The sequence below is a fragment of the Mastigoproctus giganteus genome, chromosome 6 (genome assembly GCF_048544385.1).
Source record: "Mastigoproctus giganteus isolate SK-2022 chromosome 6, ASM4854438v1, whole genome shotgun sequence".
Taxonomy (NCBI): domain Eukaryota; kingdom Metazoa; phylum Arthropoda; class Arachnida; order Uropygi; family Thelyphonidae; genus Mastigoproctus; species Mastigoproctus giganteus.
In genome coordinates, this window is record NC_143580.1 from 86997816 (window position 1) to 87023961 (window position 26146).

A 26146-nucleotide genomic window follows, 5' to 3' on the forward strand; every position below is an offset into this window, starting at 1 on the left:
ATTCAGATATTTTTCAGGATTTTAAAAATCTATTTTTATTTGAAGTTGGCTAAGTTAAAATCTAGCAAATATTATATACCAGTCTTATGTGTTTCTGCATTAGACATAATGATGCTCAATTGAAATACAGTTGATTCTTTCAAGGCATTATAGGTTTTGAACAAATACCATGCAAATTATACTTGAAAATCAATGTGACTGATTAAAAATCCAAGTTCAGAAATATATATCAGTCGAGCAATGAATACCATATGAATTTTAATTTCTAATTTAAAATTATAGTGAAAAGAGGTATTGGCAATGCTATTTTTTTCCAAGATTCAGTTGACAAGTAGAAAGATAAAGGCAGATGAAATAGTTTTTTTGCTACACTCAATGCATGGTCTGGACCTAGAGGTTGTCATTAGGCAGACAATTGTTCTGTTACTAATTAACCAAAAATCTACAATGTGCAAAATTAATTCCATTTTTTCTGTATAGGTGTCCTTGTCCAGGATAACGATTGTGTCTCCTTTGTCAGCTTTTTGGATGATGATATCTGGGGTTTTGCTTAGTCTTTGTAAATCCAAGAGTTGTTGTTTTTTTATGTTAGGGAGAGATGTGAGTTTAGAATTTATTATCCTGTTAAAATTTTAGCATTTCACATTATAAATAACTTTAATCCCACATATCAGGAAATTCTGCAACATTCAGCAGTAAAATTTTCTAAAACTGATAAAAATGTTCAAAAGTTAAATATTTGAATTTTTGACATCAGTTGGTTGAAAACAATCAACTGAAGAGAATTTTAAAAATGTCTGCACTCATATAATTATCTTTGTGAAAACAAAATCCCTTACACTTAAAAGTAGTTATTTCTTTGAATAAATCCCATACCAATGCACTATGATCACTGCCACCTAAAAAGTAAAAAAAAAACTGCCGCCTAAAGGTTCTTTAACTTGAAGGTTCTAATACGTGATGATCATGCTAATAATCAGACCAAGAATATTGCTTACTCTCTAATGTGTAGAAAGCAGTTATCTAGGAAATCCAGAAATGTCCTGCTACTGAGTGAGCTGCTAACTCATGAATTGCAATTACATCAGGAAAGTTCAAATTCTCCATGACCACACATTCTGATTTTCTGGCCAACTATTTGTTTGTATTGCTGTTCATTATACTCATCACCTAGTTTAATCACATCACAGCTTATAACAAACTCCTACTCTCATCTTTGTTTTTCCAGCATTTATATTATACAGCAGACTGACTCAATATAACCTCTTTCCTGTCAAATCATGTCATGTCTGACCTTCCTGTACACATTGTACTTAAACACTTGTACTGTATATTTTCTACTTATACATACATCTTTTCTAGAAATGATACGAATACCTTGTTTTGTAATTACAGTAATGAATATTTACAAACTTTGAAAACACAACATTACTTGCCTCTTTTTAGGATTATTAAGAACAATTCTTCTTACTCCATTGCCTTGTTTTACAATTGTCAAAGGTTCCTGACTGGAAAACAAAGCAGATGTGTGAAATTTCCCATTCTGCTGAAAAAAGTAAAAATAAATAATAATAAAATAAATAGTTATTTAATGTATACCAGAGCATAAGAGAAGTGTAATATATTAGGAATACACATAGTCTCTTCTACAAGCTAATATCAGAGGAGGTGGGGGAGATGATGCACAGACAGTTGAAAAACACAGATAATCCAAACTTTATATTTTATTATGCATATGATTATCTTGACAACAGTGACTAAATCGGAAATTAATATCAATACTACCAATTTTAAGGCAATAAAATAAAGTTCCACTGTATATAAAGTATATCAAATGACTGGGAATAAAAGGAAACTTCAAAATGACATGAGATGGTATGTCTTCTTTTAAGCATACAGTTATACGATAGTGAAATTATAGTAGTCTTATAATACCGTGACAAACTGACTAAAAAAATTGAATGGCAAATGCCTAAAAAACGGTACTCACCTTGTATAAATCTGCAATAAATTTATTGGTAAATGGTGGCTGAATTTAGTTTGGAAGAAGCATTAAAAAGAACTAAGGCAGAGAATGGGGTAAAAATATTTTTAAGCAAATTTTAAAATGAGCACAAGGAAGTAGAAGTGCAGATCTCCAATCCTTGGTTGTCATAAAAAGGTTGAAGGACGCGAATGAAAGAATGAAATAAAAGAGAAGACCGGCGGTGCCAATAGTCGTTGCGAGAGACTTTCATTAAATGAACCGTCATCAGTTGGCAAATGGAAGAGAAGTGAGCGCGTGTTGTATTTAAAGTTGGTCTATACTCTCGTGATGCTCTTTTTGACACGTGGGAACTTGAGCTGCGAGAGGTTCCAAGCCGGTGAGAGGTTGAAGGGAAGTTTTGCGTTAATAATATTGAGATCGGAATGGTGTCGGTACCATTCGATGGTGAGGGCTTCATATTGAAGAATTCTGTAGCTCGATCTAAGTTTAATAATAGTGATGGCAGAGTCAATAAGGGGGGTGTGGTTGTGGTTTTGAGCATGGGTTGTTAACTCAGTGCAGGATTGACTTGTCCTGAAACTGTTGAAGTGGTAGTATGCGCGGGTGTTGGAAGTTGTGGAGGACCGAATTTGGTGGTAGTGCTGCCGATGTAACAGGTGTCGCAGTTTGGTTGGCATTTTATGAGATATATGATATTATTGAGATCATTGATGGGATACTTGTATGTTTCTTTATAAGAATTAAATAGGGAACCTAGTTTATTATAAGTAGAGAAAGTGAGGGAGATGTCGGTATCTTTGAATGTACGTCGGAATTGTGCTGCGAGTTCACTATGGTAAGGGAGAACTATGCGAGTATTTGTCTTGTTACTGTGTCTGATGGGGTTATTAATGTTGTTTTTCACGGTGGATATTGTGTGTTGGATGAGTTGAGGGGGTTAGCTCCTGGCTATGAATTTATCAGTAAGGTATCAAAGTTCATTGTGCAGATCGTTTTGTGAAGAGCTGAATTTGATGGCATTGTAGATTTGGTTGTATAGGACGGCTTTTTTGGTACTAAGGGGATGATGTGAAGTGAAATGTAGATATTTACCAGTATGCGTGTTTTTTCTGAAAATCTTGGTATTTAAATTTGTGTCTGTTGTATAAATAGTGAGATTAAGAAAATTAATTTGGTTGGCCGTTCCGATTTCGAGGGTAAGCTTTAGCCTGTCACGTATTGTATTGAATTTTAAAAAAAGATTGTCTATGGTTGTTCTGTTGCCTATTATTAAGACATCATCGGCGTAGCGGATGTATAATCTAATTTCAGAAGGGAAAGGTTGTAAAATTTGGTTTTCAATAGTGGCGAGATAAATTTCAGAAACGGGAGCAGAAATGCCTAAACCCATTGGTAAACCGAATGTTTGTCGATAAATTTTATTATTAAATCTAAAATATCTAGCATCTAGTAAAAGAGTAGTAAGTTCAAGGATGTGGTCAACTGAAAGAGAAGTACGTTTCGTTAAAGTGTCATCAGCTGTTAGAAGTACGCGTAATGCTTGTAGAGTGAAAGGAATATGCACGTTAGTGTATAGGGATATGACGTCAAAAGAAGCTAATATGTCTTCGTCGGATATGGTGGTGTTGCTGATTTTTTGGAACGCTTGGTTTGTATTATTAATTTTGAATGTAGAGAATCGAGTGAGTGGGGATATAATTTTAACAAGGAAGGTAAAATTAGCAAAAGCTGATCTACTAAAAGAAACAATAGGTCTTAGTGGGTGGCCAGGTTTGTGTAGCTTGGTTATTCCAAACATGTGGGGCAGAATGTTGTTGCGAATACCTATCTGTTGTAAAGTAAAGAGGTTGATTTCTTTGTTCTGTCTGAGTTTTCTGAGAATTGTGTCAAGTTTATTTTTAAGTTTTGTAATGTTGTGGTTGCTGTCATTTGTATATGTATCTTGGTCGGCTAAAATTAATTCCATTTTTTCTGTATAGGTGTCCTTGTCCAGGATAACGATTGTGTCTCCTTTGTCAGCTTTTTGGATGATGATATCTGGGGTTTTACTTAGTCTTTCTAAATCCGAGAGTTGTTGTTTTTTTATGTTAGGGAGAGATGTGAGTTTAGAATTTATTATCCTGTTAGACTGGTGTATAAGTCGCCACTTATCGGGATGTTGGTCGAGTTTAGACTGGAGTTCGATTATACAATCTTTTATTGGATAGTGTTGTTCTTTAATGGCAAAATTAAAGCCAAATTCTAGGCTGGAGAGTTCGGTTCTGCAATACTTTCCTGTTGTACTATTATAGATGTTGTAGACCAGTAATTTTTAATTATCATGCCAGTGGCAGATTCAACAATAATTTAAATTCCCTTTAGCTACAAAAAAAAAATTGTTTTTTCATTGTTAACAGGATTTTATCTATTTTTGCATTGTCGCTCAGTTATTTTACTTATGTTTACTACAAAGTGAAGGGCCCATCAAGCTCTCAGCTGCCCACACCAATGCCAGATCTTGCATTTGGTCATCGCGCAACACACACAGCGGCAGCCTCCAAGGCAGAATGCGCTGGTCCCAAAGGAACTAGTAGTTGTTGGTGACTCTATTGTCAGGGAAACAGGAAACATGTTTTGTAAAAAGGATAGGTGGAACAGGACCAGGGTATGTCTGCCAGGGGCAAAGGTTGATGATGTTGTAGAGCAGATATCATCTTTTAAGGGCACAAAAGGTGATATAGTTGTACACGGCACTAATGATATTAAGAGTAGGAAACCGGCGGAATTACTTAACAAGTACAGGTCACTGGTGAAAAAAAAGCCGTGAATTAGGGTTGAATTTGAAAGTGTCTGCAATTCTGCCCAGACACGATAGGAGGGAGTATATGATGAGAGCCCTGTCGATCAATTCGGCGCTGGAAGGATTGTGCAAATCTCAAGGGGTAGAATTTTTTTCAGCCTGGTCTGTACTTGTTAACAGGAGAGACTGCTTCTACAGGGATGGGATACACTTAAATAGAAAGGGTGCAAGAATGTTTGCTGATGCTATCGAGGCAGTGTTAGGTGGGTCGGAAAACTGCTAGATTGGGGGGATATACAAGGACTAATAAATTAACAGTAGCCACTGGCAGAGGTGAAAGTGATTCTTGCACTGCTTCTATTGGAATGAGCCACAGCCTGGAAAATAAGATGCAGGATATTTCAGACTGCTGGGAATCATTGGGATACAAATAAACACATAGGTTGTGTTAGGGTAGCTAAGAAAAAGAACAGGTGCATGTATACTTGCGTGTACACCAATGCTAGGAGTTTAGTAAATAAATTTGATGAATTTGAGGTATTGCTCAAAACATCAAAGGCAGATATTGTGGGGATTTCAGAGACGTGGTGTCACACAGATATAAGGAATGCAGAACTGGAATTTGGGGAGTACAATGTCTACAGAAAGGATAGACAGGATAGGAAGGGAGGAGGGGTTATGCTATTAATTAAGAAATACATAAAATCCAAGGAAGTGAAGCCAGTCGACATTGCTGGACAGTGCAGTGTCGAGTCAGTTTGGTGTGACATAAGCATTGGGAGATCAAAATTGAGAGTAGGAGTGTGCTATAGGCCTAATGACTCTGATGAGTATAATAAGAAACTGTACGGGGAAATAGAGTGGGGCAGTAAATCAGAGCGTCTTATAATGGGGGATTTTAATTTCCCAGATATTGACTGGAATTTGGGGGGCTGGTCACTCGCACACTAGCAAGGCTTTTGTGGATTTATTGGATGATTGTTTTCTACATCAGCATGTTCAGGAGGCAATTAGAGGGAGTAATACTCTTGATTTGATTATCAGTAGTGATTCTTCATGCATTAAGAATCTGCAGGTAAATGAACCACTAGGTGGCAGTGACACAGTGTGCTGAAGTGGGATTTACTCAAAGAGGTAACTACCATTAGGGGTAAAGGGAAGGGTTATTGCTTTCGTAAAGGCGACTACGATGGACTGAGACAGTATTTAAATTCTATACAGTGGGACCAACTGATGATGTTACCAACAGCAAATTCAAAATGGGAAGCATTCAAAGAACTTATCTTGGAAGCTACAACGCTTTACATACCAACTAAGAAATATTGTTCAAGGTTTAGGCCTAAGTGGATGTCAGATGAACTAATGAGACATATGGCAGAGAAGAAAAATGCATGGGATACATACAAATTAACACGTGACACAGAAGCCTATGATAGATACAAGTTGATCTGTAACCAAGTTACAAAGGACGTTAAGCAGGCGAAGGCAGATTACAAGAAATCTTTGGCAAGAGATGCAAAGAAAAACAACAAAGAGTTCTTTACTTATGTAAACTCTAGAAGGAAGGGGATGAATCAGATTGGTCCACTTGATATCGATGGGTCAACTGTTGATGATCCTGCTCAGGTAGCTAACAAACTGAATGAATATTTTGCATCGACATTCACACATGAGGAGTTATTCAGCGAGGGGAATGCCAGAGGTGTATTCAACTCTGGCAGTAAGCTAGAGAATCTTGTAATAACTGAGAGTAAAGTGGAGGAGAAATTGTTGAAGATAAATACAAGAAAGGCACCTGGGGTGGATGGGATCTACCAGTTATATTAAAGGAAGCAGCAAAGGAAGTAAGCAAACCCTTAGCCATAATTATGAGAGCTTCCTTGGACTCAGGGGAAGTACCCATGGACTGGAGATGTGCAAATGTGACCCCAATTCACAAAGGAGGATCAAAGGGCGACACAAGTAATTACAGTGAAACTTCTCCTAACGGACATCTCTCTACAACGGACATTTTCAAATTCCCCAACTCACCTCCATTGGTTTTAACGTGTTTACAGCTTCTGTCTAGCGGACATTCTCTGTAACGGACGCGGACAGGCAATCTGCACTATTTCGTTTAGATTAGCACTTAATTTGATCTCCCCATAACGGACAGCGGGCGAGCTTACGGCCCTTTTTCTAGGAACGTTTCTTCCACGTATTGCCTCAATCGTGTGTTTATTTTCTATTTCCGATTCTCTGAATTTTATCAAGGTTCTAAACCCTTTTTCAATAATTTTAAGGCACGTGTAAAACTTCTGATGAATTTGGTGTGTGCAGGGGCGGGAATATGGCCGGCCTTTCGTCTTTTCAGTTTTCAGTTTTGTTCAGTGTCGTGTGAAGTGCACAATGTCTTCTCGTAAACATTTAACTTTAAAAGATAAAGTCGAACTCATTAATGCGTATAATCGGCAAAAAAATAGTGTTCGCAATCTCGCTGCAAAATTCAAAATCGGGAAGACGCAGGTAAACGACATCCTAAAGGAAAAAAAGTGAACTGCTCAAACAATTTTGGCAACACGGAAATGATCAGGTTCAAAAATCATTCCTGAAAACTCTTGGACTTCAAATTGACAATGTTACGTGCGAGTGGTTTTGTCGCGAACTTGCTAAAAAAATTCCCATTAACGGGGCTATTATTAGGGAAAGTGCTTTGGAGGTTGCGAAATCTATGGGAGTAAATGAGTTCAAAGCTTCTGTGGGATGGCTAGACAAGTTCAAAACTCGGCATAAATTTCTTGGAAAACCGTAAGTGGTGAAGGTGGATCTGTTGATAGTGTGGTTGTAACAGAGTGGACCGTCCGATTGGAAGATTTATGTCATGATTTTGAAGCTAAAGATATTTACAACTGTGACGAGACAGGGTTGTTTTTTAAAGCTCTTCCTGAAAAAACAATGAGTCTAAAAAATGAAAAGTGCCAGGGCGGAAAAATTTCTAAGGAACGCTTGACTGTACTATTGTGTACAAATATGCTGGGAGACTTTGAACAACCTCTTGTTATAGGAAAACCACAAAATCCTCGTTGTTTCAAGGGCATAAAGTTGAATCTTTTGAATGTTGACTGGAAGTCTAATAAAAAAGCGTGGATGACACGAGATATCATGAGCGAATGGATAAGTCACTTTAATCAAAACATGATTCGTCAAAACAGAAAAATTATTCTTTTCATGGATAATGCTGCATCTCACCCGCACATTGAATTGTCCAACATTCAAATCGTTTTTCTGCCACCAAACACATCTGCAGAGTGTCAGCCCTTGGATCAAGGGATAATAAAAAATTTTAAACTTCACTACAGAAAATGTGTTTTAAGACATCTCATTGCAAACATGAATGATGTAACATGTGCGAGTGACCTTTCAAAGAAAATCAGCATCCTAGATGCGATTCAATGGATTTCCTCTTCAGTAAACGTAATTAGAAAACAAACTGTCGAACTGTTTTGTAAAGTCTGGCTTCTCAAAAGCAAAAATTGAAGTTGTGAATAGCAATATGGAGTACCAAGAAGAACAAGAACTTCAACATTTATTGATAATGTACGATACTTCTGCTACAAGTGACCCTAGCTACAAAGATATAGACTCGAACCTCACTACAGAAGATGGTGCTCTAGATATCAACGACATTATCATCGATATTTTTCAAGAAGTTCCTCATGAGGATGAAGAAATGGAAGGAGATCATTCTGTCGAAGAACATATTAACGACGAACCACCGATGAAAATAGAAGAAGCGCTCATACAAATCAATCGTTTAAAAATGTTTTTAGCCGCTGAAGAAGATACTGAAAGACTTTCGATGGTTTCTTCACTCCAAACAAAATTATCAGCCGGAAGAAGGTGCAGAAGAAAATAAGTGATTACTGTATGTATTTTTCTTAAGATAAAGTCATAATATGCATAGCACAATTATATGTATATTATTTACAAAAATATTGTGCAAAATCTGTATATAATTTAATTTAATTTTACATTAAACGTTTAACGATTGTTCTTTCTTTCTTTTTTTTTTTTTCCTCCCTCAGACTTCTTGTTAGCGGACACTTCTCTCTAACGGACACATTTTCGTTCCCCATGGCTGTCCGTTAAAGGGAAGTTTCACTGTATAGACCTGTTAGTTTAACTTCTGTTCCTGGAAAATTAATGGAGGCACTGGTTAAAGAAGCACTGCAGGATCATCTAGACAAGACTTCAGTTATAGCTCAGACACAGCATGGTTTTGTTAAGGGGAAGTCTTGCCTGACCAATTTGATTGGATACTATGACGCAGTCACAAAAGAACTGGATGCAGGGAATAACTTTGATATTATATACTTGGATCTTAGAAAGGCTTTTGATACTGTTGCACATGGAAGACTGCTGCACAAATTGGAGCAGTATGGCACTGGAGGCAAATTGCTGCTATGGATAAAGGGGTGGTTGAGGGGAAGAAGACAGAGAGTGGTAATCAATGGACACTGCTCATCGTAGACTAATGTTATTAGTGGAGTCCCTCAGGGTTCAGTATTGGGTCCATTATTGTTTCCTGTATTTATAAATGATATTGATGATGGTATATCAAGCATAATGTCCAAGTTTGCAGACGATACGAGGGTTGGCAGGGTTGTCAAGGACACTACTGACACTATGCTACTGTAACAGGATCTGGAAAGGTTGAGCAGATGGGCTGAGAGGTGGCAAATGAAGTTTAACATTGACAAATGTAAAGTACTACATATGGGAAACAGCAACCCCAGAGCAACGTATCAACTCTGTGGTACTACACTGACAGTGGTAGAGAATGAAAGGGATCTGGGGGTGAATGTGCAGGCAGATATGAAGTTTTCTGAGCAGTGCAGACGGGCTGCAAGAGTAGCTCATGGTGTATTGTCGATGATATATAGGAATTTTTCTAGCAGGGATAAGGAGGTGATTATTCCCTTGTATAAGGCAATGGTCAGACCACACCTAGAGTACTGTATACAGGTCTGGAGGCTTCATTTCAAGAAGGATGTAGAGATGCTGGAACGAGTACAGAGAAGGGCAACAAGATTAGTGAATGGAACAAAGGGGTGCTCTTACGAAGAAAGGCTTACGTTTTGCAAATTACAGTGTCTGGAGACTAGCCACCGGCGAGGTGATCTGATAGAGGTGTATAAAGCCTTGAATGGTTTGAGCATGCTCAATGCTGATGGGATTCTTCCTCTTGCTGAGAATAATCACCTGAGAGGGCACAAATTCAAATTGAGGAAAGACAGATGTAAGATAGACATGAGGAAATTTGCCTTTAGCCAGCGGGTGGTTGGTTGGTGGAATAGACTTCCATCCCTTGTCGTGGAAGTTGATAGCCTAAATAAGTTTAAGGCTCAGCTGGACAGGTATTTCAAACGAACAGAGGGGTGAAGTGGAAGTGGCTATTTTTTATTTATTTATTTTTTTTTTTTGGCTGATGCTGCATAAGCTTGCTTTCTTGCCTCAAATGCCTCTACTAATGCTAATGCTAAGTAATTTTACTTATATTTACTTCAAAGTAATTTTACTTATGTTAATGTTTACTTCAAAGTAATTCAGACTTTAGCTGTGTGCCTGTGTCTTGCCAGTCACATTATGTTTGAGTGTCATATTTGTTTTGTTCTGTGCATTATTTTGTGCCTTGTTTGTGCACAAGTAAGGCACAAAATGGTGCCCCGCTGTCATAAATGATTCCCCTCCTGTTATATTTTTCTGGATCCGCCACTGTCTCATGCTATATTTTCTTAAAGGTATATATGCATCCAAGGCTTCTGTGGCTATTGCTTTAAAATTATTATTCCATAATTTTAATGTATCCACTCTACTTCTTCTATTGGCCCAATTGATAAAGGCCATATACCACCTAAAACTGTCACTGTAACCTTTTTTTCATGAAGTTAAAATTTCATTCCTTTTCCTTTAACACTCCCCCCCCTCTCTCTCTCTCTCACATCATCTAACTTAGAACTCCATCATTTCCTGTTAATAGTCCCTATACAGCAAGCCCTATGATGCTATGTGTGATAATAAGAGTATTACCCATGATAGAATATTCTTACCCCTAGTAATTTGATAAGTGTAGTTTATTTTTAAAATTTTTTCTGCACGATGAGTAGCACAGTTGGTATAGTCGTGTGTAGCAGTTGATATAATCACTGTCCTCTCCACACTGGGTGGAAAAGACCTAAGTCTGAATCCTATCAACGATGTGAGGAATTTTTATGGATCTTTTTTACATTGTGGCTGAATCAGTTGGTCTCGGGTGTGGGCAGCATGATTTTTTCCTCCTGGAAACTCGGGTTTTTCATACAGAAAACTGACCAAAGATCAAACACAATTTACAGACATATTACATATGGTGAAATATGGCGTAGGTTGCTGATGTGCTTAAAACCCTACAATAACCAAACAACTTCCATGATTAGTTTCCCTTTCACTTGCTCGAATTAATAAAGAGCAAATTTAAATCACCCATAATAAGACAGTCACTGTTGATTACCCGTTCTATCTGCACTTCTGGTCTGTAAATCATTTCCACTCTCATTATACCTTTGCTTCACATCACAGAGATATGTCCTTTTTCTATAGTAGTCTTGGAGACATAATCACATTCGTCTTTACAGTAAACTTAAAAATACACAGGATGATTTCTGGTTTAAATAATGCTCTTTCAGTGACCTTAAATGATTTTGTCTTTTATTCTTCCGCAATCACCAAAAGTTTTACATTATGAGTTTCAGATGCATTCCCATAACACACACAATTGTCAGACATTCTTCAGATGACATATCCTGAAGGAGACTATTCCTTTGCAAAAGTAAGTGGTTCTTGTAGCAAGCCTTTCCAATATAAGTCTGTCTTGTCTGCATTACAGATTTGATCGGGGTACAAATTTTCCTCCAAATATTTCTGAAATTCTATATGAAATAAATCAGTTGTTGCAACAGAAATACTAAGCTGCTCTTCATGAGTTTAAATTTTAATCACTGTTTAAATCTGGTCAGCCATCCAATTGGGGCAGGAATTTCCCTTCTAATCCCATGTTTTTGTTTTTACTTGAAATGCCAAAATAGGGGCACAATCCAAAGTCTTCACAGGATGACTTTTTTATATGCTTTCATTTTGAAAAACCAGCACCGCTATCATGATCTCTTGCAAATTTCTCAACTGAGAGTACTTTGACTTCCGTGCTTTTCTCAGAACGTAACCTGGCATAATCTAAGGACTGCATGTACATATCTGCAAAATTTTATAATCTTAAATTAGTTAAATTAGAAAAAAAAATAATAATAAATCATGTAGGAATAATCCACAAACAGTATAATTTGCACTTAGATAACTGAGAATATACTATACATGACCACTTTCATAAGTTCCTGAAAAAGTAGTAAAACAATTACATGTAGGTTCCAGATGCTAACTTGTGTGTTAATTTCATTTTTCCCTTTAGTATTTTATTGTAGCAAAATAGACATCCAGTTACAGTGAATGCAGATCAGTGATAAGGTTTTAAACCAGTAAGAGTGATGAATAACTTAAAATCCCTAGCCACTGAGGAGAATTAATAAATAAAAGAAAGATTAGAAGACAAAAGTTAAAAAAAAAATTTAATGAAAAACAAGTCTCTCAGGATGATCATTGTAGAATTTCTGGAAATACTTGCAAACATGAGAAAATGTTATTGGATCAGGCTTTCTGGATCTCCAAAAAAAGTGGTGCTGAAATTGGTGGCTGATGGCAACATAACAGATAATTTCAAGTGGGAATATATTTTGCCTTGTGCCATTGGCACAGGGTTAAATAACTGATCTTTTGCTAAACCTACAGTGAGGAAAATACAAAACTCAGTTACTTTCGATTCTTCTAAAAGCCAGTTCTGTTTCATTCTCACAAAAATAAGTGTGCTGTTTCTTCAAGAAAATTTCTGCTGTTTCTTAGAAATTTGAGCGTTCTTGAAGAACGCTCAAATTTCTAAATGATATCAAACACCTCTACTAGGAATAACCCCAACATTTAACTTTTCTTCACATAAGCACATCACAAATATCAATTAATCTGCATAACAAAACCTAGGTTTTTCTCAGTTGCTCTCAGAGCAACTCAGAAATCAGGGAGTGGCTGTATAATAATTTTGAATCTGATCAAGTTCTCCGAGCAGTGTAGATGGTCTGGTAGGAGGGCTTACATGGTTCTGTCAATGATATACAGAAATTTTGCTAGCAAGGACAAGGAGATTACTATCCAGTTGTATAAGTCAAGAGTTTACTACACCTTGGGTATTGCATATAGCTCAATTGGGTAAGGATGTAGGTCTGTTGGAACAGATGCAGAAAAGAACAACAAAATTAGTCAAAGGCAGAAAAAAAAGTATTCTACCAAGATAGCCTTCAGCTCTGCAAATTGCAGCAACTGCAAACTAGGCACCTGTGAGTGAAATGTTATTGTTTTAAATGATACTGAGTAAATTATATGCTGATGGCATCCTTACTATCTTGGTAAACACACAAAAGAGGATATAAATTTAAAATGAAAGAGGATGTTTTTAGTATAGATGTGTGAAAATATACTTTTATTCAGAGATTAACCAACTGCAGGAAGAAACTTCCACTTGGTATTGTGGAAGTGGGTAGTTCGAATAAATTTAAGGAACGGTTACACAAATTATTTGAGGGGATGTACAGATGAGGTTTTGTTTTTGCTGATGCTATATAAGGTTATTTCCTTTCATCGTTTGCTACAACTAATACTAACTCAGTCATGACATAAAAAAAAAAAACCCTCATGGGCTTCTTTTTTTCATGTTCATTTCATTCCCATTGTTAAAAGTGTATCATACACTACTTGTTGTTGAAACATCTGGCATGAGGAAATCAGTTTAATGGTACTGTTCAACTGTTTTGAGTAAGGAATTTAACAGATTTTCAATCATTCTAAATGTTTTAAAAGGTAATTTAAATTTAAAACAGGGGTGAAATGGGAGTAGTGGTTGTGTTTTTTTTTTTTTTTTTTTGGCTGATGCTGAATAAGCTTGCTTTCTTGCATCATATGCCTCTACTAATGCTAATGCTAATTTATTTCTATTTGCATTTTTATTTTAAATTTCCTGTGCTTGTGGTAGCAATATTTTCACTGCCACCTCAAATAAACTAATCACAATTTGAAATTTCAAGGTATAAAATTTTAAAATCTGGTATATTTTCATCACTTTCAAGTATTTTAGCAGGAAATGAATGAATAACTGGAAAATGGAAAGTGATTAATAAATGGGTGAGTGAGTAAGAGATAACAAATGGGGAAAATTTGGAAAAAAAAAAAAAAAAAAAATAGAAAAATGTATCTTAATGTGGTTATTGTTTGTTATCAGGAGAGACTCTTTCTGCAAGTTGGAATACACTTAGATTGGATGCAAGAATATTTGATGATGCTATTAAGGCAGTGTCAGGTGGGTCAGAAAACTACTAGCTTTGGGCAGGATACACAGACTAAATGATTAATTAGAGCCATAGGCAGAGGTGAAAGTGATTCTTGCACTGCTCCTGTTTGGAACATGATAAAGCTTGGAAGGCAAGGTGTCAGGGATTTCAAGCCCTACTATGAATCATCATAGAACAAGTAAATACATGGGCTGTGTCAGGGTAACTAAGAGTAAGAACAGATGCATATAAACTTGAGGCACCTCCGTGGGCAGGAGCAGCAGTGCATAGCACATGCTTCTTGATTAGACCGGGGTTCGAGCCTGTGACCACCAAATACGGAGTATGCGGAAAGGTCAGGGAATGACCACAGCATATCCCAGGAGCAATATGCATCAAATTTTTCACTAATGCTAGGAGCATAGTGAAAAATTTGATGAATTCGAAGAACTGATTAAGTCATCAAATACAGACATTGTAGGAAGCACATCCAGACAATAAGGGTGGTCAGTGCAATGTTAAGTCAGTTTGGTGTGACAAAACCTCTGGGAAAACAAAAATGAGAGTAGGAATGTGCTATAGGCCTAATGACTTAAGTGGGTATAACAAATAACTATATGGTGAAATAGAATGGGCCAGTAAACCAGAATTCAGATCCACTGGGTAGCAATAATCACAATGTGCTGATATGGTTGTTGTTTGTTTATTTGGTTTTTAGGAGCATTAGCAACTAAGGCCATATTGCTCCGGGATATGCGGTGGTCATTCCCTGACCTTTCCGCATCCTCCGTATTTGGTGGTGACGGGCTCGAACCATGGTCTAATCAAGAAGCATGTGTTACGCACTGTTGCTCCTTCCCACCTGGCTACGGAGGTGCCTGCTGATATGGAATTTGCCTAAAGATATAATTACTGTCAAGGGTAAGGGCACAGGCTTTTGTTTTCATAAGGGTGACAACAGAGGTCTCAGATAGTTTTTAAATTCTATGTAGTGGGCCAAACTGATGTTATTACCAACAGCAAATTCTAAATGGGAGGCATTCATACTAACAAAGAAATACTGTTTAAAGCTTAGATCCAAATGGATGAACTAATGAGATTTGTGGCAAAGGAAAACTGCATGATGCATATAAATTATCATGTGATACAGAAGCCAATGCCAGATATACACTAGTCTGTAATCAGATCACAAAGGAGGCTAGGCAAGCTACGGCAGATGACAAGAAATCTTGGGCAAAGAATGCCAAGAAAAGCAGCAAAGACTTCTTCACTTATATTAACAGTAGAAGGAAGTGGTTGAATCATATTGGTCCACTTCAAATTGGTTTAACCATTGATGATCATGCTCAGGTTGCTGACAAAGTGAATAAGTATTTTGCATCTATGCTCATTCGTGAGGAATTCTTTAAGAAGAGGAATGCCATTAATTCATCAAAATCTAACAGAGAGCTAAAAGATTTTACGACACCTAAAAGGAAAGTGGAAGCTTAACATTTATGTTAAATAAAAAATTCCAGGGATGGATGGAATCTATCCAATTGTATTAAGAAAGACAGCAAAGGAGTAAAGCAAACCCTTAGCCATAATTGTGAGAACATCTTTGGATTCAGAATTAGATCCCTATAGACTGGAGATGTGCAAATGTATCCCCAATTCACGAACGAGGATCAAAAGGTGACCTGAGAAGTTACAGATCTGTTAGCTTGACATGTTCCCAGAAAAATAATGGAGTCTGGGGTAAAGAACACAGGACCATCTAAACAGGAATGCAATTATACTGCAGTCACAGCATGGGTTTGTTAAGGGGCAGAGCCGGAACTGGGTGGGACAAGCGAGACATCAGCCCTAGGTGCAGCATTTTAATGGTGCATCTGACCAGTTATATATTTTAATAAAATTGCTTCATGTTTGATTTAATTACAGTCAGACTTGTGTTTAACCAACTTCTTTATAGCGAATTTTTTGAATTCCTCTTGGTAATTATGTTTAAAATTTTCTGTAGAATGAAAAAAATTTCCATATAACAAACGGATTACGAGGGACTTAACTTTGTATGGTTTGTTTCCATCTTTAGCCTTTAGGCAATTTAAATAATTAGAAAGCGCAAATTAAGGGTTAAAGAGATTACCATTCCACAATGTAAGTGGAACATAAGACGTATAAAGCCACCTATCCCACATATCGAGACCTAATGCTAGTCAACTGCTTTCTATAGCCAGTCAAAAGATTAAGACGTATTCCCGACATGGATAATAGCTTCTGGTCAACTTGTGTTCTTTGTTAAAAATAAAAATTTTATTAAAAGAAATACTGCATTATCTTTGTACATGCTACTTATGATTCCAGAAATTTTTGTGAGTGTGAAAAAAATTATAAATTCGGGATTTTTGACTTACACAAAAAAATATCAGGGAAGAACAGTGTTTTACAAATTTCGAAAATAACAGAGAAATCCAATTACAAACTTCTATAAAGTATGGCCCGTTTTGTGACGTCACACCTCTGAGCTTTTTTTGGTTTGTTCTCCAGTAGTAACCACTGGAGGACAAACAATTTTTCAAATATCTGTTGATATTTCAAGAGATATTTTAAAAATCATATTTTATCAATTCTGCACGATATAAAATCTGTAACCCCTTCACAACTTCTCCAATTCGTTCATAAGTATCGTCTAACAGAATCTTATCTAAATATAGAAATAGCGCTATGAATTTTTCTTACCCTACATGTAACAATAGCTTCTTGTGAAAGGTCCTTCAAAGCGGGAAAAATTCAATTAAAATAATACACCTTCATTGCATATTTTTAGTTTATGTAATAATGTTAAAAGTATTATATTTCACAATATTTTGTTTCTATGATTTTATACTAGACATATAAACATAACCTATGTGGCTTTCTAATTTCTTTGTAGTTATATTTATATTTATTGTTATTATTTTTGGTTTTTAGGAGCATTAGCAACTAAGGCCATATTGCTCCGGGGATATGCGGTAGTCATTCCCTGACCTTTCCGTATCCTCTGTATTTGGTGGTCACGGGCTCGAACCCCGGTCTAATCAAGAAGCGTGTGCTACGCACTGCTGCTCCTGCCCACCTGGCTATGGAGGCGCCTTTGTAGTTATATGTACTTTCTTTGTAGTTTATATAGAATTAAATTCTCTATAGATATAAATGAATATTTGTAAGTGTCTTTCTCTTTGATATTTTTGTTTTGTTATATTCATTGTATTATTTGAATTATTTTATTAATAAATATATGCAAATCATAGACTGTTGCAATAGTAATTTTTATAAATTCATAAAGATTGCAGAGGTGTAGCAAGGGGCTTCAGAAGGGGGGATTTCTCACAGTGCCGAGTTTCAGGGGTGCAAACTGAAGGAATTATCTATCACAATCAGAGGTGCCATTGAGACGTGTTGACCCTAGATATGCTACTGAAAGATTGACTACCTGCATATAATGGGGGTGGGTACTTATAACATTTTTGCCCTAGGAGTAGGATTGCCTAGTTCCAGCTCTGTTAAGGGGCATTCTTGTCTCACCAATCTAAAGGAACCAGATAAAAGAAAAATAATTTTAATACATTCTTGGATTCGAGGAAAGATTTTCATACTGTTGCACATAAAGGACTGCCATAAAAAATAGGAGTGTAGCATTAAGGGCAACTTACTGCTATGGATAAAGATTGGTTGAGTGGGAGAAGATAGTTAGTGGCTATCAATGGATACTGCTCTTTGTGGACTAATCTTATTAGTGGAATCCATCAGGGTTTTCGTCTGGGCCCACTGTTGTTTTCTGTATTTATAAATGATAATGAAGAAGGTATATTAGGCACAAGAACTAGGACTCCTGGTGCATATGGACCAACATTTGACTGGTGAGATCTACTGGCAGCTGCTAGGAAACCATGTGCACTCTTTTCCAACAGAAATTGGATTGTCCAATACGATAATGTGCTGTGTTGTTAGGCTCACAATGTGCGTGAGTGGTTTGAGGAATTCAGTGAAGATATCGCCCATCTTGACTGGCCTCCAAATTCATCTGACCTCAATCCAACTGAGCACCTGTGGGATGTTTTTTGGAACAGGAAGTGATGAGTATGGCATGCAACTGTCATTTATTCCAACGCTGTGGAAAGCCTTGCAGGCAACATGGCTGCTGATCCCTATGGACATCTTCAGACTTCTAGTGGAGTCAATGCTTAGGCGAATAGCAGCTGTTATCCGTGTGAAGGGGCCCCAACACAGAATTAGGTAGGTGTCAGAATTCAGTGTTCACTGAGTGCATGAAATTCAAGATTTTATTATTTAATCCAGGTAGTAGTACCAAAAACATCACCATTATAGCATGCAGAAAACTAAAAATATAACCTAACTACAGGACAAAAAATTTTAAACTCTGAATTACTGAAAATCTGCTAAATCACTTATACCAAATTCTTAAAATACCATTAAGCTGACACTTTTACATCAGATGCTTCCAATGTAAGAAATCTGATGTTTGCTTGGAACTGAGGGACACTGAAACATGCAATCATAAACCTACAGTTGGCTATTTTACTGTTGTCCATTTATATTGGTCTTGTTTGATTAGCCAGTTGTGTCCTGTTTTCATTAGTTTCCCTAAGCTATATTTTGCTAAGCAGTGTATCAGTTAAGTGCTCCTCAAGTCATCAAATGAGGACATAATAGGGATATTGGAAACGTGGTGCCATTCGAATGTAAGTGATGCAGAATTTGAATATGGTGAGTGCAATCTATACAGGAAGGACAGGTAGAGTGGATGGGCAAAGGTTAATGCCCTTGGTTATGTACATAGAATCTATAGCAGTGCAATAAAATGATTTGGGTGGCCAGCGCAATGTTGAGTCAGTTTGGTGTGACATAAGCACTGGGAAACCTAAAAATAGTAGAAGAATATAAATCTAAAAATAGTAGGCTTTAGGCCAAATAACTGTGATGAGTATAATGAACAACCACACAGACAGGGAGAGTTGGCCAATAGATTGGAATGTAATATAATGAAAGACTTTTATCTTACCAACGTGGCAGCAGAAATTTTCAGGATTTATTGGATGACTGTTTTCAACAGTAGCATGTTACAGAGATAACAAGGGAAAGCAATACTCTTGATCTGATTATCAGCAGTGCCTATTCATGCATTAAGAATATCCAGACAAAGGAATCACTACGTGGCACTGATCATAATATATTGATATGGGATCTACTTAAATATATAACTACTGTCAGAGGTGAAGGGGGGATTTTTCTTCATAAAGATGATTACAGTGGTCTTAGATAGTTTTTAAATTACTTTCAGTGGGACCATCTGATGATGTTACCAATTGCAAATTCTAAATAGGAGGCATTCCAGAAAGTAATCATAGAAGTTACTAAGCTTGTTATATCAACAGAGATATTTTTCGTGGTTTAGACCTAAATGGATGCCAGATGAACTGACGAGACTAGGGACAAGTACATTCTGCCATTAATGTGTAGGATGATTATAAATTATCAGAGAACATGGAAACTGCAAAAAGTACCAACTATTCTGCATTCAGGTAACCAAGGAGGATAGACAAGCTAAGACTGATTATGAGAAGTCCTTAGCTAAGAATGCAAAGAAAAGTAGAACAGAATTCTTTGCTTACACTAGAAGGAAAGGAATGAACAACATTGTACAATGGATACGAATGGCAAAACCATTAATGAATCTGTTCAGGCTGCCAACACACTCAATACATATTTTGCATCTACATTCATGTATGAAGAAGTTTTTAGTGATGGAATTACAAGTACCAAGTTCATCTGGTGAGTATGGGCTTGGCAAACCCAGGGTCCTGAGCTGGATATCATCATTCTTCTCTTTCTTGGTGATTCCTTTGTACTTCTCTCTCTCTTCTTTCTTTTTCAGGGGGTAACTCGGGAATTTTTTTTTTTTTTTTTTTTTTTTTTGGCTGGTGCAGCATAGGCCTCAGGCTTCCTTGTACCATATGGCTAATAATAATAAGAAGAAATTGGAAGAGAAATTGAGAAGCTAAAATTAAATAAGGCAACTGGGGCTGATGGTATCTATCAGGTTATATTAAAAGCAGCAACAAAAGCAGTTTGCCTGCCTTTGGTCATAATTATGAGAGCATCCTTGGATTCAGTGGAGGCAAGCCATCCCAAGGGTGCAAGAAACTACATACACATATGAAGAAAATTTTAAAGGGGGGGCGGCATATTTCAATTGGCACCCGGGCACCACATACCCTAGGAACATCTGAGTCGAGGTGCTTACAGATTGGCAGTTTGCAAATATCTCTCCTATTCACAAAGGAGGATCAAAGGGCAATGTGAGCAATTAAAGACCTGTAAGCTAGACTTCTTTACCAAGGAAAATAATGGAGTTGTACAGAAATCACAGCATAGGATTGTTATGGGGTGAAGCCTATCTAACCAATCTGATTAGCTGCTAGGACGTAGTAAAAAAAAAAAAAAAAAAAAAGGGAACTAGTTGCAAAGAATAATTTTAACATCCTATATTTAAAAAGGCTGTTTAAGCAGGGGTAATGCATCTCCATCATTTCAACTACCCAGGTAGTATGGTACTTTTTTTTTTTTTTTTGGTAGTTGTTGGCGCATCAGCTTCTGTGGCCATAATGCACCTCCCAAGGTTTTTGCAGTACTTTGATCCAGCCCGAGCGGGATTCGAACCCACGACCTTTGGGTTGCCAGGCAGGCACTTTACCTACCTGGCTATCCCGGTCCCAGATAGTATGCATGCATCATTTTATTATATCTCATATTGTGAATACCTTCACAAAAAGTTGCCTAGGTATTGCACTACTTCGAATAAGTAACGCTTCTCTGGTAGAGAAGACAACTGTTACTTATTCTCAGATGGGCACCACCACCACCCAGATGGTAACATTTTGAAGCTGGTTAGCTTCATCATCGGTGGGTGGGCAGGTACTCTGTTGCAATAGTGACAACCTAGTTATGAAGTATAACTCCACAATATGAGAGATGCTTGATGGTGCGCATGGTTTAACCTAAATATATTTCTTGATGAAATGTCAAAGAGTATGAAAAAGGCTGTTTAAGCATGGGCAATGCATCTCCGCAATATGAGATGTAATAAAACGATGCATGCATACTACCTGAGTAGTAGAAATGATGGAAATGCATTACCCATGCTTAAACAGCCTTTTTCATACTCTTTGACATCTCATCAAGAAATATATTTAGATTACAGTAAAGCTTTTGAAACATAAAAGGCTGCTGTACACACTAGAGCAGTGTGGCATTATGATTAGGGGCAAGTTGCTGCTATGAATAAAGGGATAGTTGAATGGCAGAAAACAGAGGGTGGTTATAAATGAACATTGCTCTTCTTGGACAAATGTCATTAGTAGAGTCCCTCAGAGTTAAGTGCCGGTACTAGTGCTGTTCACAAAATATATATTAATGGCTTTGATGAAGGATATCGAGCTTATTGTCTAAGCTTGCAGATGATATAAAGGTTGGCATAGTATTCAGTGAGAGTAATCGAAGCATACTACCGCATCATGACCTAGAAAAATTAGGCATATGGGCTAAGAAGTGGTTTAACATTGATAAATCCACGGTACTGCACACTGAGAGCAGTAATTACAGAACATACCAGTTAGGTGGTATCACACTCAAAGAGGCGGGGAAAAAAGAGACCTATGGGTAACAGTCTACCATGAAGTTCTCTGAGCAGTGCAGACAGGTGGCTAGAGCAGCTCACAGGGTTCTCTCAATGATATATAGAAACTTTGCCAGTACACATAAGTTCATTATCCCATTGCACAAGGTAATGGTTAGGCCACATCTTGAGTACTGCACAAAGGTCTGGAAGCCTCATTTTAAGAAGGATGTGAACTTCTGTGGCACAACCACAGAAGTTCAGAACAAGAAGGGTTCTCTTACTACAAAAGACTTTGGTACTGAAAATTGCTGCACCTGGAAACTAGGAAAACATTTTTTAATAATCAAGTATGTACATAGATATGCACTTGTGAAGCATCCTGATTGAAGTATTAGTAATAGCCATATGGTGCAAGAAAACCTAAGGCTTATGCTGCACCAGCCAAAAAAAAAAAAAAAGAAAGAAAGAAAAAAAAGTAATATAATAATAATAAAATAAATAACAAAAGAAAAGGAAATAGACAACCTATGCATTTCCCTCCTCCCATTGGTAGCTATTATTATTATTACTACTAGCCACATAGTGTAAGGAAGCTTGAGGCTTATGCTGCATCAGCCAAAAAAAATTTCCGAGTTACCCTGAGAGAGAGAGAGAGAGGGGGGGGAGAGGAAATAGAAGGGAATCATCAAGAAAGAGAAGAATGGTGATATCCAGCTCAGGACCCTGGGTGTGCCAAGCCCATACTCACCAGATGTGAGCTCCTGGTTGAATCCAGCTGACCTCTGAATTTCCCCAAACTGTCAGCCTCTACCACCCATGTAGTAACTTATTCTAGTAATTTATAACTCGCTAGCTAAAATAATACTTCCTGCAATACAGTCCAAACATCTCCCCCCATAACTTGAATATATGGCCCTCTAGTTCTAGAATCATTTATAACCGTGAAAATTTTTTGTCCTCATTCATTTTACTTTTGCCTCTCAGAGCCTTAAACACCTTCAAGTCTCCTCTAAGTTGCCTAGTTTCCAAGCTGTGCAACCCATATATTTGAAGTCTTTCCTCATATGGACACCCTTTTGCCTATCTCATCTGGCGAGTTACTCATTTTTGGACCCTTTCAAGAAGCTCAATGTCTTTTTCTAGGTGTGGTCTCCATACTTGAGCACAATAATCCAAGTGTGAACAATAGCCTTATATAATGGGATTATGATGTCCTTATCTCTAGTAGCACATGTTCAATAAATCATCGATAGTACACCATGGGTCTTCCTTGCAAACTGTGTACAATGCTTGGGGAACTTCATGCTAACCGTATCGCAAGTCCCTTTTTTCCATTACTGCCTTTAGTTCAACTCCACCAAGTCTATAAGTTATTTTGGGGTTACTGTTCCCCAGGTGTAAGACCTTGCACTTTGCTGGATTAAAGCAACCACTTTTCTGACCATCCCTGAAGTCTATCTAGTTCATTCTGAAGAAGCTCTGCTTGGCAGTGATCACTAATATTCTACCAATCTTTACATCACCTGCAAATTTAGACATCATGTCCTCCACCACTTCATTGATGTCATTTAAGAAAATGAAAAACAACAGTGGTGCCAATACTGATCCCTGGGGAGCCCCACTTCTTACATTAACCCAATCTGAGGAATAACCATTTTTTACAACCCTCTGCCTTCCTGCTATCCATCTAAGGATTTTCTCTGTGATTCCAACCTCTTCCAGATTATAAAGTAACTGCTCATGTGGTACTGAGTCAAATGCTTTGCTGAAATCTAAATGAACAATGTCGAAAGTATTCCCTAAATCCAGCTCATGAGTGACCGTCATAATAGCTAACAAGATTTGTTAAACATGATTTTCCTATATGAAACCATGATGCGTATCCTTCAGAATTCCATTTCTCTCTAAATGAACCTGAATTCCACTCTTAATCACTGTCTCCATGATTTTCCCTAGTACTGAAGTTAGACTGACTGGTTAGTAATTTTCCACTACATTCTTAGAACCACACCCTTACGTATTGGCGATACATTGCACTTTTCCAATCCAACGGAATCTCACCATAGTCCAGTGATGCACTCATAATTAGTCTCAATGGTTCGATGCGTTCATAATTAGCCTCAATAGTTCGATGCACTCACATGCTGCCTCCCTTAAATTATAGGGTATATAACATCAACACCAGGAGCCTTACTTACCTGTAGGCTTGGATGTTTTTTAATTAAAAGTATTTAAAGCTTTAAATGTATTACGTCAACTTAATGATGTAGTATTTTTGCTCTTTCTCAGACAACATACATAAGGGGACAAAATCCGAAAAAGGACTGCTGCAAAATTGATGTGAGAAAATTTGCTTTTTGCCAGTGAGTAACTCATTGAAGAAACTGCCGTCTGTGTTTGGGAAATGGATAGATTGAATAAGGGGAGGACAGATGAGGTGGTACTGTGTTTTAGCAGCTTGTTTGGTATGGCTGCTGACGATCATGTGACTACATGTGAGTAAGGCTCCTGGGGTTGACGGCATATACCCTGCAATTTTAAGGGTTTCCATTTGGCAATCTGGTGGGGAAGTCCAGAACTTATCATTTCACCTCTGGGAAGATTAATGTGCTATGCTTGATGTACAAATATAATCAAATCAAAGTCATTTGCCAATGAATATTATATTTAACTGTAACAAAATTCTTTTAGTTTCTTAATGTCCCAGAAGATTCTTAAATTTTGTGTTTTAATATTTGTTTTAAAGTGTTAAAAGAATGGATTCATTATGTAAATTTGTTTCAAAGCATTTAATTTGCTTTTAAAGTACGGACTCATCTTCTCACTCAAAGATATGGGTTGGTGATTCCATGTATTTTGGCGTTGGGCTGGGGGCCTGCGGGCCTCCGATTCTGGGGCACATTCAATCATTGATTTTGTCTGCAAGTGTGAGGAATAATAGTTGATTCAACAACAGAGAGAGCATCAGCACAGCAAATGTTCTACAAGACATAGTGGTAATTCCTCCTTTTCTTAACTAATATCTTTAACTATATATAATGTGTTAAGAATATGGAACAAGAAAAAAACTTATTGAACATATTTTCTTTACATTAGTGTAATTCAACTACATAAATTGTGGCAAGGGTTACTTGAACAATTATCAGTGAACAATCTCATTAAAAATTAATCTGTGATCAGAATTTCTGTATAACAGTTGCAATATAATGGTGCATTAATTTGGAATTAACTTTGGAAATAAAACTGCAAAGTGTATATTACTTTGAAGTTTATTTCCACACTGTAGTTGAACTACAATATACATTTTGAAATAAACTACAAAGTAAGCGCTGCTTCAATTTAAATTAATGAAATTCATACTTTCAGTTCCACATTCGAAGCGCATTATAGCCTCAGTTGCTAATGCGCCAATAAAACCCAACCAACCATCAACATTCGAATATGACTGGATGAATCTTTAGTTTTGATGAAGAATGCTTGGGGTACGGAGAAAAAAAAAAGACTGAACTACTTTATTTCATAATTTCTTTCTTCCAAGAAATCATAACGCTAAAAACTCGCTTGACGCAGTTTATGATCATGCCAACCTAGAATTTTAACAAAGAGCGGGGGGGGGTAGGAACTTATACAATGTGTCCAGTACTTCCACATAACCTCAGGCAATTATGGATATATTATCTTACCCGTAAAAATAAACTTAAAGGATACTGCACACACACACGACTTAGAGCAGTAGCCATACTCTGCAATTAACGCAGTGCCATCTGTACTTGCTAAACACTTTCTGCTTGTGCGCACTTAATAACATAATAATATCTTAATCCCCATGCTCTTAATTCGTACCAGCATGCTCTGTAAGTTTACCTGATTTGATCTATTTTCTTTTAAAAAAATACAGTTAATTTGTGGAATTCCAAATCTGATCAAAGATTCCAAATGAAACTATCCATTATTGTTTTTAATTTATTTATTATTATTTTTTTACACTTATTGGTAACTCTTCAGTGACAAAATTTTCTTTCAGGTAAGTATATAAAATAAATATAATCTTATTACAAGATTATCTTGTAATAACTGAGAGTAAAGTGGAGGAGAAATTGTTGAATATAAATACAAGAAAGGCACCTGCAGTTGATGCGATCTATCCAGTTATATTAAAGGAGACAGAAAAGGAAGTAAGCAAACCCTTAGCCATAATTATGAGAGCTTCCTTGGACTCAGGGGAGGTACCCATAGACTGGAGATGTGCAAATGTGACCCCAATTCACAAAGGAGGA

General features: G+C 37.0%; 1 protein-coding gene across 1 annotated transcript in view; it reads right to left on the reverse strand.

Moving 5' to 3' along the window:
• Window positions 1-25609, reverse strand: part of LOC150084455 (enoyl-CoA hydratase domain-containing protein 3, mitochondrial) — a 144665-nt gene extending 119056 nt beyond the window's left edge. The window contains exons 1-2 of the mRNA XM_090375233.1: window positions 25553-25609; window positions 1437-1546 (exon numbers count right to left, since the gene is read on the reverse strand). Coding sequence (XP_090231359.1) covers window positions 1437-1546; window positions 25553-25609 — 167 coding nt within the window. The remainder of the gene's footprint in view (window positions 1-1436; window positions 1547-25552) is intronic.
• Between the last annotated feature and the right edge of the window lie 537 nt (window positions 25610-26146).